Consider the following 22,689-nt stretch of genomic DNA (forward strand, 5'->3'; position numbering starts at 1 on the left):
TACCTATAAAATAAACCCTAATATAGCTACAATATAACTAATAGTTACATTATAGCTATTTTAGGATTTATTTTTATTTTACAGGCAACTTTGTATTAATTTTAACTAGGTAGAATAGTTCTTAAATAGTTATTAACTATTTAATAACTACCTAGCTAGAATAAATACAAATATACCTGTAAAATAAACCCTAACCTAAGTTACAATTACACCTAACACTACTCTATAAATAAATTGATTACCTAAATTAAATTAAACAAATTAGTATTAAATTAAATAAACTAAATTATGAAAAAAACAAACACTAAATTACAGAAAATAAAAAAGAAATTACAATTTTTTAAACTAATTACACCTAATCTAATCCCCCTAATAAAATAAAAAGCCCCCCAAAATAATAAAATTCCCTACCCTATACTAAATTACAAATAGCCCTTAAAAGGGCCTTTTGCGGGGCATTGCCCCAAAGTAATCAGCTCTTTTACCTGTAAAAAATAATACAATACCCCCCAACATTACAACCCACCACCCACATACCCCTACTCTAAAAACCACCCAATCCCCCCTTAAAAAACCTAAGATGGCGTCCCTCGAATTCCGATTGGCTGATAGCATTCTATCAGCCAATCAGAATTAAGGTATGAAAAATCCTATTGGCTGATGCTATCAGCCAATCGGATTGAAGTTCAATCCGATTGGCTGATCCAATCAGCCAATAGAACGCAAGCTCAATCCTATTGGCTGATTGGATCAGCCAATCGGATTGAACTTCAATCCGATTGGCTGATAGCATCAGCCAATAGGATTTTTCCTACCTTAATTCCGATTGGCTGATAGAATGCTATCAGCCAATTGGAATTCGAGGGACGCCATCTTGGATGACGTCATTTAAAGGAACCGTCATTCGTTGTCTAGGCGTCGGTCTGAATGGAAGCTCCGCGTCGGATGTCTTCAAGATGGTGCCGCTCCACTCCGGAAGGATGAAGAAAGAAGATGCCACTTGGATGAAGACTTCTTCTCGTCTGGATGTCCTCTTCTGCCCGGATAGGATGAAGACTTCGGACCCTCTGGAGGACCTCTTCTTGCCGGATTGTATGAAGACTTCGGCCCGGCTGGGTGAAGACGGCTCAAGGTAGGGTGATCTTCAGGGGGTTAGTGTTTGGTTTTTTTAAGGGGGGATTGGGTGAGTTTTATAGTAGGGGTATGTGGGTGGTGGGTTTTAATGTTGGGGGGTATTGTATTTTTTTTTACAGGTAAAAGAGCTGATTACTTTGGGGCAATGCCCCGCAAAAGGCCCTTTTAAGGGCTATTTGTAATTTAGTATAGGGTAGGGAATTGTATTATTTTTGGGGGGCTTTTTTATTTTATTAGGGGGATTAGATTAGGTGTAATTAGTTTTAAAAAATTGTAATTTCTTTTTATTTTCTGTAATTTAGTGGGGGGGGGGGGGGGTTCCGTAATTTAGTTTATTTAATTTAATTGTAATTAGTTTAATTTAATTTAGGTAATTAATTTATTTATAGAGTAGTGTTAGGTGTAATTATAACTTAGGTTAGGGTTTATTTTACAGGTATATTTGTATTTATTTTAGCTAGGTAGTTATTAAATAGTTAATAACTATTTAATAACTATTCTACCTAGTTAAAATAAATACAAAGTTGCCTGTAAAATAAAAATAAATCCTAAAATAGCTATAATGTAACTATTAGTTATATTGTAGCTATATTAGGGTTTATTTTAAAGGTAAGTATTTAGTTTTAAATAGGAATAATTTATTTAATTATAGTAATTTTATTTAGATTTATTTAAATAATATTTAATTTAGGGGGGGTGTTAGGGCTAGAATTAGGTTTAGGGGTTAATACATTTAGTTATAGTGTCGGCGACGTTGGCGGCGGCAGATTAGGGGTTAATAAATTTAATATAGTTGCAGCGACATTGGGGGTGGCAGATTAGGGGTTAATACATAAAATGTAGGTGGCGGCGGTGTTAGGGGCAGCAGATTAGGGGTTCATAGATATAACGTAGGTTGCGGTGGTGTCCGGAGCCGCAGATTAGGGGTTAATAGTATAATGCAGGTGGCGGCGATGTCGGGGGCGGCAGATTAGGGGTTAATAAGTGTTAGATTAGGGGTGTTTAGACTCGGGGTTCATGTTTGGGTGTTAGGTGTAGACATTAAAAGTATTTTCCCATAGGAAACAATGGGGCTGCGTTAGAAGCTGGACGCTGCTTTTTTGCAGGTGTTAGGTTTTTTTTCAGCCGTCTCAGCCCCATTGTTTCCTATGGGGAAATCGTGCACGAGCACATTTTAGCCATCTTACCGCTACCGTAAGCAACGCTGGTATTACAGTGAGAAGTGGAGCAAAATTTGCTCAACGCTCACTTTTCTGAGGCTAACGCAGCCATTCAGAAAACTTGTAATACCAGTGTTGTTTAAAGTCAGCGCTGGAAAAAAAAGCCTCGTTAGCAACGCACGGCTTTACCGACAAAACTCGTAATCTAGCCGTTTGATAATAGGAGTAAATGAGAAAGTTGCTTAAAATTGCATGCTCTACCTGAATCATGAAAGAAAATTTTTTGGTTCAGTGTCCCTTTAAGAAAGCAATGCTGCACAGAAAAGGGTTCTCAGTCTGCAATAGGGCTAAAGGTGTCACCTTTTGGGGGGGATATATATATATATATATATATATGTGCATTGGGCTTGCTAATAAAAATACATTTTCATAAATAATTATACAGCATTATTTAGAAACTAAAGGGCCATAATAGTAATTAAAATGAAATGTTCTTATCTGTTAGATCAGCGGTTCCCAACCTTTTATCTCTCCTGTACCCCTTGATTAGGTTTTTCATTTGAGTACCCCCTCTATTCATTCCCCCCACCCATCCCTCATAACAAAGGAAGCGCTTTTTTTATAGGGGAGGTAAGCTATACCTGAATGGCATACGACTGTACGTGTATCAACAGGATTAAAGCTCAGATCTCATTCTCAGGAGGAGCCCTGCTGTGTGGCTGGTTCCCCTGGGGGCTGCCTCGTTGCCCCTAAACAAGGCCCTGGGGGGGAGTCAAAGTGTAATGATCATAAAAATAAATATTTACATTTGTGAGATTAGATCGATATTAACCACCCAGCCACTATGGACGTTTTTAGTTGGAAGTGAAGCAATCTGCATCAAGCAAGCACTAGCAGCAGTAGTTTACTTACCGGCACTGACTATAACTTATTTGGGGTTGCAGACATGCCTCACCTGTGTGACTCCACGGCTCTATCACGTGTCCACGCAGCTATGCTACTGTAGTGCCGCTTCTAACTGCGCACTCAGTCAAAATTTTGTGCACGGCACAGGGGTGGATGGAGCAGGAGGCTAAAGCTGTCTGGTGACACAGGGTGATCATTAATATGTGGACCGGAGTAATCCACACCCGGTCCACATATTTCAGGTGCAGGGGCTCCCATCTGCCTATATGCTAGGCCAGGACTTCACTTGTCACTTTCCGGCTAAATGCTCCTTCCTTCCACAGTTCCATGATGGATATTAGTTGATGACCCATTGAGAGTGACCCCCCCGACCCTCCCCCCGCATCTTCCGCCATTACCAACAATATTTTTGCAGACCCCCAACCGGTCTGGCAAGTACCCCCAGGGGTACACGTACCCCAGGTTCGGAACCGCTGTGTTAGATGATGTTATTTTACAACTATTGACCTTGCTCTACTGTGTGTTTAACTAAAGCAAAGTGTTGTTCAGGACCCATAGTGCACTGCTGGTCCCGAGCTAAACTTGACACTGATCCAGTCAGCAGCAAAACATTTTTAACTATTATAACCCTTAAAGCTCCTAAGATTTTTAACATTTAAAATTATTTCAACACACATAATATCAGAAGTTTCACTGTAACAAGCTCTTTATTTCTATTATTTATTCATTATTTTATGTTTGTCTGAAGCTTTAAAATACCGAACATGACAGTAAAAAAAAAATATATTTTGTGATGCAAACAGAACATACAATTTTTATCAAATGTGCTTTGTTCTCATGGTATTCTTTGTTGAAGAGCATACCTAGGTAGGTAGTGTGAACACAGTGTTGCCATGTAGTGCACTTGCAAATGTATTACATTGTTAAAAGTTTCTTGCAAATCTGCTGCCCTATAGTACTCTAGAGGCGTGCACACTCCTGAGCCTACCTACCTGCTTTTCAAGAAAGGATACCAAGAGAACAAAGTAAAGTTAATAATAGAAGTAGATGGAAACTTTTTTTAAAAGCTCTATGCTATATCTGAATTTTTTTTTTCCCTTTGTTCCTCCATACCTTGTTCTATTTACCCCTTTTATATCACTATTTCTTCCTGATTTCTCGGTCTTTTTTGTGAACTCTCTACACTTAATACTTTGCTCATCTTTCCAGTAAAAGAATGTTCACCTAATTTAGGGCTAGATTAGACTTAGACTTTCTGCCAGTACTTAAAGGGACAGTTTACTCAAACATTTTCTCCCCTTTAATTTGTTCCCAATTATCCACTTTACCTGCTGGAGTGTATTAAATTGTTTACAAGTAGCTCCTTTACCCTTATATTGGCATTTGAAATTGTTAATTTAGCATGTGGTATCCCCACCTATTCTGAAAGTTTGTGGCCGCGCGTACCAGCTATAGATAAGCTTTGTAAACACAGCCAGCAGAAGAAATTACACTCACAGTATGATAAAGCAGTGATAAGGTAATAAAATGTTGATTTTCCATTGTTCTCTCAAAGTATTGGTGATTGTTTTAAGGACAGATATAAGATAAAGAAGCAGGTATATGTGCACAATGTGATACAGTAATGAGATCTGATTATACCTACAAGCTCAACCTATTTTATTAGGCTGTGGCTTCAAAACCCAAAACCAGAGCTTTAATATACAGAAATAAACCTTAAAAAGCTAATTTTTATACATTTTTTACTCTGCAGTTGGTAAAAAAAGCAATTGTAAACACATTAAGGAAAAAACTTTTTTACAGTATACTGTCCCTTTAAGATGGGGATGACCATTGGGGGTGGGGGAGGGAAGAGATTTGTTTGAAAGAGATCAGGGGGTGGGAAGTGTCGGGTGGGAGGGTTATCGCTACACTAAAGCTAAAATTAACCTTACAAGCTTCCTGATTAACCCATTCACTGCTGGGCATAATACAAGTGTGGTGCGCAGCTGCAATTAGCGGCCTTCCAATTAACAAAAAGCAATGTCAAAGCCATATATTGTATGTCTACTATTTCTGAACAAATGGGATCCCAGAGAAGCTTTTACAACCATTTGTGCCATTATTGCACAAGCTGTTTATAAATAATTTCTGTGAAAAAGTTAACATTTTTATTTTTTTATTTTATTTGATCGCATTTGGCGGTGAAATGGTGGCATAAAATTATTATTATTATTATACTTTATTTATGAAGCGCCATCATATTCCGCAGCACTGTCCATGGATACAGTTCATTTAAATAAAACAATAATATAAAACTTCTAAAGCACAGGACAAATTTTACAAACAGATACAGGAGGAATTGAGGGCCCTATTCCCGTGAGAACTTGCAATCTAGAAGGGTATGGGGGTTGAGAAACAGGAGGTGAGGACTGCAAGATTGAGAAAGATGTTAATACAGAGTTAGAGGGGGGGAAATGTTGTTAGGTAAGAGAAATATTATTGAGTTGGGTGGTAGGCTTCTCTGAACAGAAAAGTCTTCAGAGAGCATTTAAAGGAAGAAAGATTAGGGCAAAGCCTGACCGCACGAGGGAGAGTGTTCTAGAGGGTAGGTGCTGCACGACGGTAGTCCTGCAGTCTAGCATGAGAGGAGGTGATAGTCGCAGATGCAAGGAGCAGGTCATTGTTGGATCTTAGTGGGCGGGCTGGAGTATACTTGTTGATTAGAGAGGATAGGTAGAGGGGAGCGGTGTTGGTGAGCGCTTTGTATGCAAGGGTGAGAATTTTAAATTTAATTCTTCTGTGTATGGGGAGCCAATGAAGGGACTCGCAGAGAGGTGCAGCAGATAAAGAGCAACGGGAAAGGTGGATAAGCCTGGCAGAGGCATTTAGGATGGATTGAAGGGGGAGAGGCGGGAAAGAGGAAGGCCAGTAAGTAGGTTATTGCAGTAGTCAAGTCGTGAAATAACAAGGGAGTGGATTATTTGCTTTGTGGTGTAAGCGCACAGAAAAGGTTGAATCTTGGAAATGTTGCGTAGATGGTTGTGGCAGGATGTAGAAAGTGATTGGATATGGGGGGCGAAGGATAGATTTGAGTCAAGTGTAACTCAGAGGCAGCGGACTTGGGGCGATGGGGAAATGGTGGTGCTGTCAACAGGGATAGAGAAGTCACAAGTCGGCGTAGTGCTTGAGGGGGGGATAAGAAGGAGCTCAGGCTTTAGGTGGTGAGAGGCCATCCAGGAAGAATTACCAGATAAGCAGTCGCTGACATGAGAAAGGACAGAGGGAGAGAGAGCAAGGGTGGAGAGGTAGATCTGGGTGTCATCAGCATAGAGGTGATATTTGAAGCCATAACTGTTGATAAGTTTACCCAGCGAGGAAGTATAGATGGAGAAGAGTAGAGGACCCAGAACAGATCCTTGAGGTACTCCAACAGACACAGGCATTGGAGAGGAGGAGTCGCTGGCAAAAGACACAGAAAAAGACCTGTGAGAAAGATAAGAGTGAATCCAGGAAAGGGCAGTGTCACAGAGGCCAAAAGATCTAAGGGTTTGTAGGAGGAGGGGGTGATCAACTGCGTTGAAGGCAGCTGAGAGGTCAAGTAAGATAAGTATAGAGTAGTGGCCAATATTTTTAGCAGATAGAAGATCATTAGTAACCTTGGTAAGGGCAGTTTCAGTTGAGTGTTTGGGGCGGAATCTGGATTGCAGGGGGTCAAGCAAGGAGTTGGCGGACAAGAATTGGGTTAGTTGATTGTAAACTATTTTTTCAAGGAGTTTTGATGTTAGTGGAAGCAGTGATATGGGTCGGTAGCTTTCAGGAGAATTATGGTCGAGGGAGGGTTATTTGAGTATGGGAGTGACTTTTGCATGTTTGAAAGAAGATGGGAATGAGCCAGTAGAGAGAGATAGGTTGAAGATGTGGGTAAGAGCAGGAGTGAGGGTGGAAGATAGGGAGGGTATTAGATGGGAAGGGATAGGGTCGAGCGGGCAGGTAGTGAGGCGTGAAGAAGATAGTATGGAAGAAACCTCATTCTCAGTGGCTGGATGGAAGATGCAGAGGGTGGCAGAGGGAGTAACTGGGCCTGTTTATGGAATATTGGAGGTTGGTGTTGGGATGTTGTTTTGGATAGTACTTGTTTTGTTTAAGAAGTAGTCTGCCAGGTCTTGGGCACTAAAGACAGATGGAGGGGGTGGAGCAGGAGGGTAGAGGAGAGAGTTTGGAGGTAGGTACTGATAAGTGCAGGAGGGGGAGAGCAGGATCCCAACACCGCCATACCAAAATGGGCCTAGAACTATACTTTGGGTTGTCTACTAAAAAAATATATATAGTTTTGATAGGTAAATATAAACACAGAACAAAAATTCTGTTTAAATGTAGTGATGGCCAATTAGATGTGTGAGTCATGAGTCATCTGAGTGACACATATGCAGTACAAATGTAAGTTTGGGTCACAGTCGCATCTTTTTAATATGCTCCTACTCCTTCTAAGCCCTGTCTCCCTAATGAAGGTGTTGAAGTTGTCCACAGCAGCCACTGAACAATCTGTCCTTGGGGACTAGATGTGCACAAACATGCACTTGAAGTTATTTTTAAAATCAGTTTAAACAGATTTAAATTTTTATTCTCATATTGTAGCATTCTTACACAGTGCTTTTCCATATTTAAGATGGAATTTTTATGTCACTAATGATTGTATGTATTCTTTAATAATACATATAATATGCTTTAGTTTATGGCAAAGTTATTTTGTGTTTCACTAATACATCCTTTAGAAACACTGTTATATAGTGAGGCAGGAAAGTGGTGAATTATAAAGAAAATATAATGTAAAATATGATCCCTTCACATATCTTATTCAGATATTTACAAGTAGATATCCATAAAACTCATATTATTGTTCTCACCAAATCCGCATATTATTGTTGTTGTTGTTTTTTTAATTATATGTATTTTATCTGTATATGTTATACATTAATAAAAAAACAAAACACTTTTCTGCAGATTTATGAAATATCTTGATTACTTTAACCAACAGTTTAACCGTTAATACTGCAACTGATTAAAGTAACAAGACACTTTCCATCTTAATACAAGGAGAGTCCACGGCTTCATTCATTACTTGTGGGAATACAGAACCTGACCACCAGGAGGAGGCAAAGACACCCCAGCCAAAGGCTTAAATACCTCCCCCACTCCCCTCATCCCCCAGTCATTCTTTGCCTTTCGTCACAGGCATAGACTATTCTGATTGCTCCATTGTGGCCGCGGAGGATGTGGATCTGGTGGGGATGTCATCGTCTCCTCCATGGAGGTTACCTTGTCGCAGGGATCTGCTAGTACAGGGTCCCTTTGTGCATCAAAATCTAGATTCTATGCGGCTGACTGCATGGAGATTGATCGCTTAGTCTTAGCCAGGAGAGGGTTTTCAGAGACAGTGATTGATACTCTCATTCAAGCCGGTCACCCGTCGCATCTATCATAAGGTGTGGAGGACCTACCTACTCTGTTGTGAGACTCGTGGTTATCCCTGGCATAAGGTCACGGTATCCAGAATTATTTCCTTCCTCCAAGATGGTTTGGAGAAGGGACTTGCCACAAGTTCCTTAAGGGTACAGATTTTGGCTCTATCTGTGTTGTTACACAAGAAGCTCGCTGAGCTTCCTGATATTTAGTCTTTTGTTCAGGCCCTATCAAGGATCAGGCCTGTATTTAGACATTCTGCTCTTCCTTGGAGTTTGAATCTGGTTCTTAGGGTTTTGCAGAAGGCTCCGTTTGAGCCGATGCATTCTCTTGACATTAAAACACTGTCTTGGAAAGTTCTTTTTCTACTGGCTATTGCTTCGGCACACAGAGTCTCTGAGTTGGCGGCCTTGCAATGTGAGCCTCCTTACCTGGTTTTTCATGCCGATAAGGCTGTCCTTTGCACTGGGTTGGGATTCCTCCCCAAGGTTGTGTCTGATCGCAACATCAATCAGGAGATTGTAGTTCCTTCCCTGTGTCCTAACCCTTCTTCCTCACAGGAAAGGTTACTTCATAACTTGTATGTGGTTCGAGCTTTGAAGTTTTATCTTCAGGCTACAAAGGATTTCAGACAGGCTTCAGCATTGTTTGTCGTCTATTCAGGGAAGCGCAAGGGGCAAAGGGCTTCTTCCACTTCGCTATCTTTTTGGTTGAGGGGTATGATTCGTTTGGCTTATGAGTCAGCGGGACATAAGCCTCCTCAGAGGATTACGGCTCACTCAACTAGAGCTGTGGCTTCTTCTTGGGCCTTCAAGAATGAGGCCTCTATGGAGCAAATTTGTAAAGTGGCTACCTGGTCCTCCTTACATACTTTTTCAAAGTTTTACAAATTTGACGTTTTTGCTTTGGCTGAAGCAGCTTTTGGGAGACAGGTTTTGCAGGCTGTGGTGCCCTCTGAATAGGGTCTGCCTCTCTTTTTACCCTCCCGTTTTCATTCAGTGTCCTCTAGAGCTTGGGTATTTGTTCCCCACAAGTAATGAATGAAGCCGTGGACTCTCCTCATATTAAGATGGAAAACATAAATTATGCTTAAGTTATATATAGATAGGGGTAGGAGGGAGGAGATAATACCACAATGTAATTAGTTTAGAGTGCCACCCTTTAACATAATATGCACACTATTGGTAAAGAGAGACAAAGTGACATACACTACTATCACTTTAAAGAAGGGTCCTGAGGAAGCCACTGACACACATGAGATTTGTGGGGGTGAAATGCTCATGACGTTGGCACCAAGTGTGTTTAACCGGACACTGAATGGGTTGCTTGTATGTGGACACTGCTAACATCTGTGTTCATTACTGTCTTAGAAAATTGGGACATTTGACTTTGCATCGTGTGAGGTCTGTGAGTTTGCAGTGTCTTGCAAAGCTGGTGGGAAGTGCTTTCCGGATATCCAGGAGTCATCTGAGAGATGGGATCGGATTTACCCCGCCAAGCAAGTTCGTATTGAACTGAGTTCACTGCCTGAGTTGAGATGACCATGCTTTGCTCTCAGCTTGCTGATCTACCTATGTGCTTGCACTGAATTACAGCCTTTTTGTACCACAATATTTGAGCCAGGATGGGTTCTATTGTGATTTGTGCAGAGAGATTGAGATTCCACCAATTGGAGGAAAGGTGTGTATGGCTGCTGACACACCTTCTCTGTGACATCACCGCTACGAGTTATGGAAGCTCCGAGGAGAGGAGCATGAAGGCGGTTTGTTTGTATGGTTCTTTGGAATAACACAGCCACTTTTCCACTGATTGTTCACTAGCCTCCATTATATAGTCCTCTCTGGAGAAGCCCAAAGGTGGATGGTTTTGGGAGGTACCCCCAGGTTTGGTCTGTTTACGGTGTTTAGCTGGCCAGCTCAATTAGCAGATTTTGTTTGCAATTATTTGTGTGTATATATACCGTAATAAGCCTCTCCACTCTGGGAGTCACTATCCTCCTGTTTTTGCTCCAATTTTCTTATGTATATATGATTGTATTTGTTTTTTATACTGTTTGCTAATATGTATGTCACATTTATCACTTTTATCCATGCTAATGACATCCAATCCTGACACCTGCGATTTGCAGTTAATAAATATGAGAGGAACTTCGTTCTCTCTAAATGTTTTTGTGTGCAAATTTTCCCTTTCTTTAAATAGTAGTGTATGTCACTTTGTCTCTCTTTACCAATAGTGTGCATAAATTATGCTTACCTGACTGATAATTTCATTTCCATCTGTACGAGGAGAGTCCACGGCCCCCGCCCGGTTCTCCGTTGGGCGGACCTAAATTTATTTTGTTTTTCTTCTGGCACCATTTATACCCTGATATTTCTCCTACTGTTCCTTATTCCCTCGGCAGAATGACTGGGGGATGAGGGGAGTGGGAGAGGTATTTAAGCCTTTGGCTGGGGTGTATTTGCCTCCTCTTGGTGGCCAGGTTCTGTATTCCCACAAGTAATTAATGAAGTTGTGGACTCTCCTTGTACAGATGGAAATTAAATTATCAGGTAAGCTTAATTTATGTTTTTAACCATGTGTGTGTTAGACTTTTTTTTCCCAGGAGTATAGATTGCATTTACAGCAAGATTCATTGGTGTCAGTGGGTGAAGGGGTCAGCTTTAGAGTTTCACAAAGTCTGTCAGCTGCAGAGTAAACAACGCCTGTCTGAGCTGGACCATGGCTCTGAGCAGCCTTTTTTTAAAAGTGACAGTTTTTTGGTTTTTTTTGCAGACATGCCTGGTCAGCTAGCCCTGCTCCTCTGTCTTCTGTAACTGAAAGTGAACCTCTGAAGGCAGAAGAGGGAGGAGCAGCTCTGGACTGGAAGTGATTGACAGATAAGGCAGCAAATCACATAGCAGCTGTTGCTTCCTCCTCCCACACTCACTTCCTATGTGCACTTTAGCTCTGGGTGGGAGCTCCGCCCTTTATCTCTGATTTGAGGGTTTTAGTTGCACAGCATTCTGGAACTTATAGTTTTCTGCACTCTAGCATAAGAAAGTACTTAACACACAAAATACATGGCATTTTGGCACTGTCACGGCCAGGTCACCCCTTTCATCCCCTGATGGCAGCCCTGGCGGTGACCATTGTTAATAAAGAAATAAAAACAAGTAATAATAAATTATTTATTATTATACATAATACACTATTTTACAGTACCTGTGTAACATATATGCATGTATTATGCATTATAATAGGGCATTATATTGTCCTTAAGGCCTTCGTTTCAACAATTTTCTTCTATATGACAGTAACTTTGTACTCCAAATTGTTTGTCATGCTTATGAAAGACCAATATTTGAACAGGTTTAAAATATTTTTGCTTAAAAACATGATTAAGTACTAGCTGGTTAAATTTAAAGGGACTAAATGTATTATTGTTTAAAAAAAATAGATAATCCCTTCATTACCCATACCCCAGTTTTGCATAACCAACATGGTTGTTATAATATACTTTTTACCTCTGTGATTACCTTGTATCTAAGCCTCTGCAAGACTGTCCCCTTATTTCAGTTTTTTTGACAGATGTGCATTTTAGCCAATCAGTGCTGACTCATAAATAACGCCATGGGAGTAAGCACAATGTTACTTATTTGACATACATGAGCTAGCTATTAGTAACTGTGAAAAACTGTCAAAATGCACTGAGATAAGGGCCGGCCTTCAAGGGCTTAGAAATTAAAATATGAGCCTACCTAGATTTTGCTTTCAACAAAGAATACCTAAACAACAAAGCAAATTTGATAAACGTAAATTGAAAAACTGTTTAGAATTGCATGCCCTATCTGAATCATGAAAGTTTAATTTTGACTAGACTGTCCCTTTAAATGTAAACTAATACAGAAATATCAGTTGTGTACTTCTTTAACATGCTTGCTAGCTATCATGGACAGCTCTGTAAAGCAATAGTGTATGCCATGCAAAAACAGGCAAGTAGACGATCGAGCTAACCTCCATTAGGTTATATTAGTGACAAATGTCAGAGTAAATATAATACTGATCCACACTGTAACCACTGATGCATTTAAAGTGAATGTAAACTTTCATGAATTAGTGCCCGGTTTTATTAAAAATACTATTAAAAACAGGGGCACTTTCATTCATGAAAGTTTACATTGCAGCATATTTTTACAAATACTTACCTTTCTCTTCAGCAAAGCCGGATCGGTGGTCCCCCGCCCGCAGTTCCTCTGTACATACGTCACCAATGACAAAACCGGCTTCCCCCAATCATGCCTCCCCCCAGAGTGTCTATCTTGTGAGGCCACAGCTTGATTGGAGGAAGCCAGTTTTGTCATTGCTGTATAAGTACAGCATGAGAAGCGGGCCGCGGTTTGCCGATCCTGCGTCTCTGAAGAGAAAGGTAAGTATTTGTAAAAATACGCTGCAATGTAAGCTTTCATGAATGAAAGTGCCCCTGTTTTTAATAGTATTTTTAAAATCAGTGCACTAATTCATGAAAGTTTAAAATCACTTTAAATGGACACTAAAGTCAAAATTAATCTTTCATGATTTAGAGCACACAGTTTAAAAAAAAACCTTTCAATTCTACACCCATTATCTAAATATGCACACTCTTTTTATATGCACACTTTTTGAGGCAATAGTTCCTACTGCGCATGTGCAAGATTAACAGAATATACGTATATGAATTCTGTGATTGGCTGTTGGCTGTGATGCAGTATGAAGGAAAATAAAACTAAGTGTCAGAAAAAAAAAAATCTTCTATTCATGTGAAACTCAAACTAAGTGCTTTGCATTGTCTATTTATTTTGCACTTATTATTTTATTATTATCAGGTATTTGTAGAGCGCCAACAGATTCCGCAGCCCTTGATTATGCAGTTCTGCTGCGATGGAGCAAATCGTGTAGCTATATGAAAAACTCACACTGCTTTGTTGGTGGAAGGGAATATGTCTTCAAGCTTTATAAATAAAAAATGTTTGTTTGTTTAGGACACGGATATGTGTTTAATAATAAATCTCATCTTTTAGACAAAGCAAAGAAAAAAATTGACTACATTGGTCATATAAAATTAAAGGGGCTCTCAAAATTAAACTTAAAGGGACACTGAACCCAAATTTTTTTTTATTTCGTGATTCAGATAGAGCATGCAATTTTAAGCAACTTTCTAATTTACTACTATTATCAAATTTTCTTCATTCTCTTGTTATCTTTATTTGAAATGCAAGAATGTAAGTTTAGATGCCGGCCCATTTTTTGGTGAACAACCTGGGTTGTTCTTGTTGATTGCTGGATAAATTCATCCACCAAAAAAAAAAGTGCTGTCCAGAGTACTGAACTAATAAAAAAGCTTAGATGCCTTTGTTTTCAAATAAAGATAGCAAGAGAACGAGAAAAATTGATAATAGGAGTAGATTAGAAAGTTGTTTAAAATTGCATGCTCTATCTGAATCATAAAAGAAAAAAATTGGGTTCAGTGTCCCTTTAAGATTCAGATAGAGCATGCAGTTTTAAATAACTTTCCAATTTACTTCTCTTTTCAAATATGCTTTGTACTTTTTGTATCCTTTGTTGATAGGATACATAGGTAGGGTCAGGAGCAGCAATGCACTACTGGCTCACTCATATTCAGCTCGCTCCCAGTAGTGCATTGCAAATCCTTCAATAATGGATACCAAGAAAATGAAAGAAATGTGATAATAGAAGTAAATTGGAAAAGTTATTTAGAATTGCCTGTTCTATCTGACACTGTAATATTAATTACAGTGGGTGTGTGAATTCCTGACAAACCCATAGAGTACATTGAATACAGGATTACAGGTGGCCCTCGTTTTACAACGGTTCAATTTAAACCGTTTCAGAATAACAACCTTTTTTCCCAGTCATGTAACTGCTATTGAAAAGCATTGAGAAGCAGTGCATTTATTAAAATAGCCAGTAGGTGGCGCTGTCCGCTTGTGTTACAGCAAAGCCAAGCAAGCTGAAATGAATATGTTTAACCAGACCTGAGCTATCGAGCAGATTTCAAAGGAACAAGATCTTCCTGTCTATAAATCACTCCAGATCGGAATGCATAGAAAGAACTGTTTGCAGAAAAATGCAAGTGAAGTCTGTGTTGTGTGATTATTTTATTAGGTTTATAATGCTGTTTAGTAAATGTTTTTGTTCATTTAACTTAGTTTAATTATATATTCTGTGTTGTGTGATTATTTTATTAGGTGTATAATGCTGTCTAGCATTTAAAGTCTTCATTTCAAAGCTTTTAAAATAATGTATTAGGTGTTACTTATGCCAATTTTGAGAGGGGCCTGGAACCTATCTCCCTCACTTCCCATTGACTTACATTATAAACTGGATTTCAATTTACAACGGTTTCGATTTACAACCATTCCTTCTGGAACCTAACCCCGCCGTAAACTGAGGGCTACCTATATTTCATAGCTATTGTTTTGATTGTTGTATTATGTTACAGTAGCTGTACTTTGTCTTCCTCAAATGTGCGCAGCGGGTTCCTTATTGTATATGTTGGCCAGTGTCAGTCTCTTAACAAATGTGATTTCACACGTTCTGCGTCCTGCTCTAGCTGCCCTCAGCCAGACGTTTAGTAACCTCTAGTAAATGCTTTGTGTTTGCTGTATATGTGAACAGGACGGGTTTCCCTTTCTTTTTTTCTGTGTGGCCACCACCCAAGGCAGCCGTCCAAAATACAGTGGGAGAGGTGATGTGCCGGGAAGGGGGCTGCATTTATATAGTTCCTCAAGTGCACTGATTCAGGTTCCCCTTGAAATAAAACATGGCAACTGAATGTTTGATAAATGAAGAGGCCTAATTAAATTAAAGGGGTCTGTTAGTCTAAATTAAACTGACAATAAAGTTAAAATTAAACTGTTTTAATTCAGATAGCATGTGCAATTTTAAAGGGACAGCCTAGTCAGAATGTCATTTTAAACAATTTTCCAATTTACTTTTATCATCAATTTTGCTTTGTTCTCTTGGCATTCTTAGTTGAAAGCTAAAACTAGGAGGTTCATATGCTAATTTCTGAGGCCGCCTCTTCTCTCAGGGCAATTTGACAGTTTTTCACCACTAGAGGGTGTTAGTTCATGTGTTTCATATAGATAACACTGTGCTCACACACATGGCGGTCAGGTGAGCCAGCTCTGATTGGCTAAAATGGATGTCTGTCAAAAGAACTGAAATAAGGGGGCAGTTTGCAGAGGCTTAGATACAAGGTTATCACATAGGTAAAACGTGTATTTATATAACTGTGTTGGTTGTACAAAACTAGGGAATGGGTAATAAAGGGATTATCTATATTTTTAAACAATAAAAACTCTGGTGTAGACTGTCCCTTTAAGCAAGATTCTAGTTGACTCCTGTGATCAAATTTACTTTGTACTCCAAGTATTTTTTGTTGAAAAGCATTACTAGGTAGATATATATATATCTTGTCATTGACTCACGAGATGTGTGCAGCTAGCTCAGAGTAGTTTTTTTTTTTTTTTTCAAAAAAGAATGCCAAGATAAAGATGTTTGAAAATAGAAGCAATTGGAAATGTGTTTACAATTGCATGGTTTTAGTCATGAAAGTTCAATTTTGACTTTACTTTGGCTTTAAACTTTCATGATTCATATAGAGTGTTCAGGTTTAATAAACTAACCAATGGACTTTTGCTCTTTGTTTCTTTTTATTGTTGCAAACATTAATACCATATAGTGCTTAAAGGGACACTGAACCCAATTTTTTTCTTTCATGATTCAGATAGAGCATGCAATTTTAAGCAACTTTCTTATTTACTCCTATTATCAATTTGTCTTCGTTCTCTTGCTATCTTTATTTAAAAAGCAGGAATATAATGCATAGGAACCGGCCCATTTTTGGTTGAGAACCTGGGTTATGCTTGCTTACTGGTGGGTAAATGCCAACCTCCAGTAAGCAAGCGCTATCCATGGTGCTGAACCTAAAATGGGCTGGCTGCTAAGATTTACATTCCTGCTTTTAAAATAAAGATAGCAAGAGAACGAAGACAAATTGATAATAGGAGTAAATTAGAAAGTTGTTTAAAACTGCATGCTCTATCTGAATCATGAAAGAAAAAAAATTGGGTTCAGTGTCCCTTTAAAGTGAATGTACACTTTCATGAATCAGTGCCCGGTTTTTAGAAAATATTATTAAAAACAATGGCTCTTTTATTCATAAAAGTTTACATTGAAGCATTTTTTTAAAAAATACTTACCTTTTTCTGCAGCCAAGCCGGAGCAGCGATCCCCCCGCCTGCAGCTCCTCTGTACTTAACAATGACGAATCCGGCTTCCTCCAATCATGGCGTGCACCCCAGAGCAAACATTTCCTGAGGCCAAGCCGTGATTGGAGAAAGCCGGTTTTGTCATTTCTGTGCTAAGTATGAGAGGCGGCGGAGGATTGGTGCTCCGGCTTGGCTGCAGAAAAAGGTAAGTATTTAAAAAAATGCTGCAATGTAAAATTTCATGAATGAAAGTGCCACTGTTTTTAACAGTATTTTTACAAACCGGCACTGATTCATGAAACTTTACATTCACTTTAAGACTATTTTATGCTCCTGAGCCTACCTCAATATCTTATAGAAATTAAGGATACAAAGAGAAAGCATCAATTCCTTGTAAAATGTTAAAATTAATTTCATACTTTGTCTGACTCATGAGAGTTTAATTTTGTCTTCCATATCCCTTTAATCGCTTCCATGCTCATGACTAGAACGGGTCAAAATACAGACTGTGTGAGCTCATGACGACCCGTTCTTGTTATGAAGGGGGGACCTCCATTCTGATGCTGTTATCGTAGATCTCCCACACTGCAAACCACAATTTGGGGTTGTAGAGTGGGTGGCACTCCCAAGGCTACATGGGAGTTCCGGTGATGTCACCACAAAAGTGCATGGTGACATCACAGGCGAGTACAAATCAGGAAGTGACAGGCAGTAAATGAAGCTGAATTAAAAAATACAACAAATGGGGTTTTGCTGGCAAATGGGACATTATAAGCTCAATTAACATAATCTGTTATGTCTAAAGACCCCAATAAAGTTTATTTTATAATAGACAAGTCTCTCTCTTAAAGGGACATGAAACCCCAAAAATGTATTTCATGATTCAGATAAACAACATTCCAATTTACTTTTATTATCTAATTTGCTTCATTCTTTAGATATCCTTTGTTGATGAAATAGCAATGTACATTGCTGAGCCAATCACATGAGGCATCTATGTGCAGCCACCAATCAGCAGCCAACAAAGGATATCAAGAGAATGAAGCAAATTAGATTATAGAATTAAATTGGAAAGTTGCTTAAAATTGTAGGCTCTTTCTAAATCATGAAAGAAAAAAATTGTGTTTCATGTCCCTTTAAATATATGTATTTTGTCTGTATAGCCAGTGATCACAGTGTAAGAGTAAACATTTTGGAATCTGATTGAGACTTGGCAAGTATTTTTTCCTTGCCCCATACCTTAGGGTGTGCTGTCTTCCAACTTTGGATATATTAGTTATATTGTCTGGTCATATGCCGTCTGCTTCAGCTGCTGTGGTTTATATTTCAGTCCAGCCAGTATATATATATATTTATATAACACATAACTTTCTTCAAATCATGCTGTAACTTCTGTTTTTGCTTCTCCCTCTGAACTAGGTTGCAGTTGCACATCTATTCAGTCTGCAAGTACCACACGTTAACACAGAATCACTTCAGAGTTCCTTTTGTCCACAGTGTTGACTGCCGGGAGGGAGCTTGTGGGTTTTAACTCACATCACACCTCTTTCTGTAGAACTCACATTATCAAGCTGCTTTGTTATTAAATAAGTCAGGATAACATTTGTTGTTATTCTAAAATAAATACTGTACTTGTGAAAAGTTTTTTGGCAGGACTGAGGCACTGGCATAACAGCTGCCGCTAATCATTATTAAAGAAAACAAAGTGTATTGTTCAGCACAGACTTCTGATAAGGTATCAGACTGTTATTTGCTTACAATAAATGGACTTATATCCTGTTATGAAGTTGTCATTTTATATGGATAAACTCATTCTTCCCAGCATTTCAAATGGTCAAAAGGGGACATTTAGGCCGTTATTTAACACAGTTAGCATCCAATTTGCCAAATAATGAGAATTTGAATGATAATACATCATATTCTGCCATATACAGGTGAAACTCGAAAAATTTGAATATTGTGCAAAAGTTCATTTATTTCACTAATGCAACTTAAAAGGTGAAACTAATATATGAGATAGACTCATTACATGCAAAGCAAGATAGTTCAAGCCGTGATTTGTCATAATTGTGATGATTATGGCTTGTTACAGCTCATGAAAACCCCAAATCCACAATCTCAGAAAATTAGAATATTACATGCAATCGATAAAACAAGGATTGTACATAGAACAATATCGGACCTCTGAAAAGTATAAGCATGCATACTGTATGTACTCAGTACTTGGTTTGGGCCCCTTTTGCAGCAATTACTGCCTCAATGCGGCGTGGCATGGAAGATATCAGCCTGTGGCACTGCTGAGGTGTTATGGAAGACCAGGATGCTTCAATAGCGGCCTTCAGCTCTTCTGCATTGTTCGGTCTCATGTCTCTCATCTTTCTTTTGGCAATGCCCCATAGATTCTCTATGGGGTTCAGGTCAGGTGAGTTTGCTGGCCAATCAAGCACAGTAATCCCACAGTCATTGAACCAGGTTTTGGTGCTTTTGGCAGTTTGGGCAGGTGCCAAGTCCTGCTGGAAAATGAAGTCAGCATCCCCATAGAGCTCGTCTGTGGAAGGAAGCATGAAGTGCTCCAAAATCTCCTGGTAGACGGCTGTGTTGACCCTGGACTTAATGAAGCATAATGGACCAACACCAGCAGATAACATGGCTCCCCAAATCAACACAGACTGTGGAAACTTCACACTGGTCTGTTTTTCTTTAGCCCAGGTAAGACGCTTCTGACGTTGTTTGTTCAGGAGTGGCTTGACAAGAGGAATACGACATTTTAAGCCCATGTCCAGGATCCGTGTGTGTGTGGTGGCTCTTGATGCACTGACTCCAGCCTCAGTCCACTCCTTGTGAAAGTCCCCAACACTTTTGAATGACCTTTTCCTAACAATCCTCTTCAGGCTGCGGTCATCCCTGCTGCTTGTGCACCTTTTTCTTCCACACTTTTCCCTTTCACATAACTTTCTATTAATGTGCTTTTATACAGCACTTTGAGAACATCCAACTTCTTTTGCAATCACCTTTTGAGGCTTTCCCTCCTTATGGAGGGTGTCAATGATGTTTTTCTGCACAACTGTCAGGTCAGTAGTCTTTCCCATGATTGTGATTCCTACTGAACCAGACTGAGAGACCATTTAAAGGCTCAGGAACCCTTTGCAGGTGATATGGCTTAATTAGCTGATTAGAGTGGGACACTTTGAGCCTAGAATTTTTCACCTTTTCACAATATTCTAATTTTCTGAGATTGTGGATTTGGGGTTTTCATGAGCTGTAAGCCATAATCATCACAATTATGACAAATCACAGCTTGAACTATCTTGCTTTGCATGTAATGAGTCTATCTCATATATTAGTTTCACCTTTTAAGTTGCATTAGTGAAATAAATGAACTTTTGCACGATATTATAATTTTTGGAGTTTCACCTGTAGTGATCCAAATTGCTCTTCAACAAAATACCATGGAATCAAAGCATATTTGATAATAGGAGTAAATTGGAAACTTTTTTATAAATTGTATTCCCTGTCTGAATCACTAAAGAAAATGTTTGGGTTTAAATATTTAATTAGTATATAAAAAAAAAAAATCAACTTAAATATATATATTTTTTAAATATACTTTTAAAAATTATTTCCCCCCTTTTCCTGTAATATAAGTATATAAAAAATAAGAACTTTACAGAAAAATAAGCTGAGAGTGCATTCCAAACATTTCAAACTCATCCAGTGTTAGTTTATTACAAGATTGCAGAAAAATCTTGAAATTGCAACCCCTGTGAAGTTGTGCTCTGTATTGCGCCCCCTGGTGAGACAGTCAGGAGCTGCATAAGCACATAGGCTCCAATTACCAGTTGGGTCCTGCTCAGGTGTGTGGCACAGGAGAACACCTGGTATGTGATTTAAAGGGATAGTCTAGTCAAAATAAAACTTTTGCGATTCAGGTAGGGCCATGCAATTTTAAACAACTTTTAAATTTAGTTTAATCATCAAATTTGCTTTGTTTTCTTGGTATTCTTTGTTCAAAGCTAAACCCAGGTATGTTCATTTGCTAATTTTTAACCCCTTGAAGGCCGCCACAGTTAGACAGCGCTAGTATCATTCTACTGGAATCCACCACACCCATGTTCTTTTAACAAATTGATTTAAATCACAATTTAAATCACTAGCAGTAAGGCTCAATTTAAATCAACTTTAATCATGGTTTTATACATAAAGGTTTGTTATTTATAATAACAACTTTTCAGATTATTTTTCCAGTTATATCAGAAAATTACTGATTTTGTTAAATACAATTAGAAATACATAGATCATTGAAAAGAATGAAATTATTGGGAGGTAAACTATCTCCAGTTTAATAGGTTCATATTTGATTAACTTTTCAGCTGTACTTTATTGGAAGAAGAAAAATGAGTACCTAATAATAACAATTTAAATAGCTTTATTTAACTAAAACAATACCATTATATTTCATTTTTACTGCTTGCCCCTCTGTCCTCACACGTAGGTCCTTGGGCAGATTTATTCCAACCAAAACAATCTTCTATTCATTGAGCTTCTTGATTCTTACTAAGAGTTGATTCTGTGTAGATAGATTTTCAGGGGAGCAATGACAAAACAGGGACAATAAAGTCAAAATTAAACTTTAATGATTCAGAAAGAACATACAATGTTAAACAACTTTTCAATGTACTCCTCTTATGTAATTTACTTTGTTCCCTTGGTATCCATTGTTGAAAAGCATACATAGGTATGCTCAGAAGCAGTGCACTACTGTGAGCTAGCTGCATGTCACACCCAATGTGCTCACCTAGCTCACAGCAGAGCATTGCTCTCTTTCAACAAAGGCTACCAAAAGAATTAAGCAAATTTGAAATCTGAAAATTGTATACTCTATCTGAATACAAAAACCTCTGGGAGAACATGACATTGTGATTGGATTAATGGAATCGATTTACCAAAAAAACAAACATTACAGCCCTGAATATACAGCTACATAATATTAGGATGCATAACCTTTGGATTATAATTTTTATCCACCCTGATTAGATTGCCCCTTTCACAAACAGTGCAACTAATTATTAATGTTCCTGGTTTCTTCTGTGAGCAGATGCTGAATGAACTAAATAGAATTACAGTAGCTGTGTCGTTTCCTCTGTACATCAAGTACATTTTGCACCAAATCAAAGCTTTAAATCATGAGTAATTCTAGCCGAAAGACACAAAATAACTATATTTACTAATGTCTGCTAGGATGCCGGTGAGCTGGTGGTTGAAGGGCTTCTGAATATATCTTGGGGTCTGCAGCGCCCTATCAGACTACAGATGCACGATGTCAATGAGAGAATGTACTTCAATTCCTCAGCGCCCTGGACAAAAGAACAACCAGGTACCAACAGGTGAGCACTTCAATCTATCACTTATGTTAAAGGGACATTAATCTTACATGTAAATCCTTTATCAAATGTTATATATGTTTTTGCCCGCTTTTTTGCCATTGGAAATGATGTTTTTTTGTTTACCTCCAGAGAATGCAGGATTGCATCCTTCTGCAATATGCTACATATATGGCTAGATTTATCAAGCCCTTATCTCGTCACGATTAATCAAGCAGCGGTCATCAGACTGCTGCTTCCCTACCCTGTTCTCCACCTCTTAGTAGAATATGTGCGCTCCTGATCACCATGGATTGATAAATTGAGCTTATAGTAATTTCTTAGTAATATCTGGTGCTTGTTTACAGGTGTTCTAATCTGGTACCAGCAAAGGAGATTAAATAAATAAGATATTGATCACCTGCAAACTAGAGG

General features: G+C 38.7%; 1 protein-coding gene across 1 annotated transcript in view; it reads left to right on the forward strand.

Moving 5' to 3' along the window:
- Window positions 1–22,689, forward strand: part of RASSF4 (Ras association domain family member 4) — a 479,342-nt gene that overhangs the window by 384,475 nt on the left and 72,178 nt on the right. The window contains exon 5 of the mRNA XM_053692194.1: window positions 22,133–22,278. Coding sequence (XP_053548169.1) covers window positions 22,133–22,278 — 146 coding nt within the window. The remainder of the gene's footprint in view (window positions 1–22,132; window positions 22,279–22,689) is intronic.

The sequence above is a fragment of the Bombina bombina genome, chromosome 9, assembly GCF_027579735.1.
Source record: "Bombina bombina isolate aBomBom1 chromosome 9, aBomBom1.pri, whole genome shotgun sequence".
NCBI lineage: Eukaryota > Metazoa > Chordata > Amphibia > Anura > Bombinatoridae > Bombina > Bombina bombina.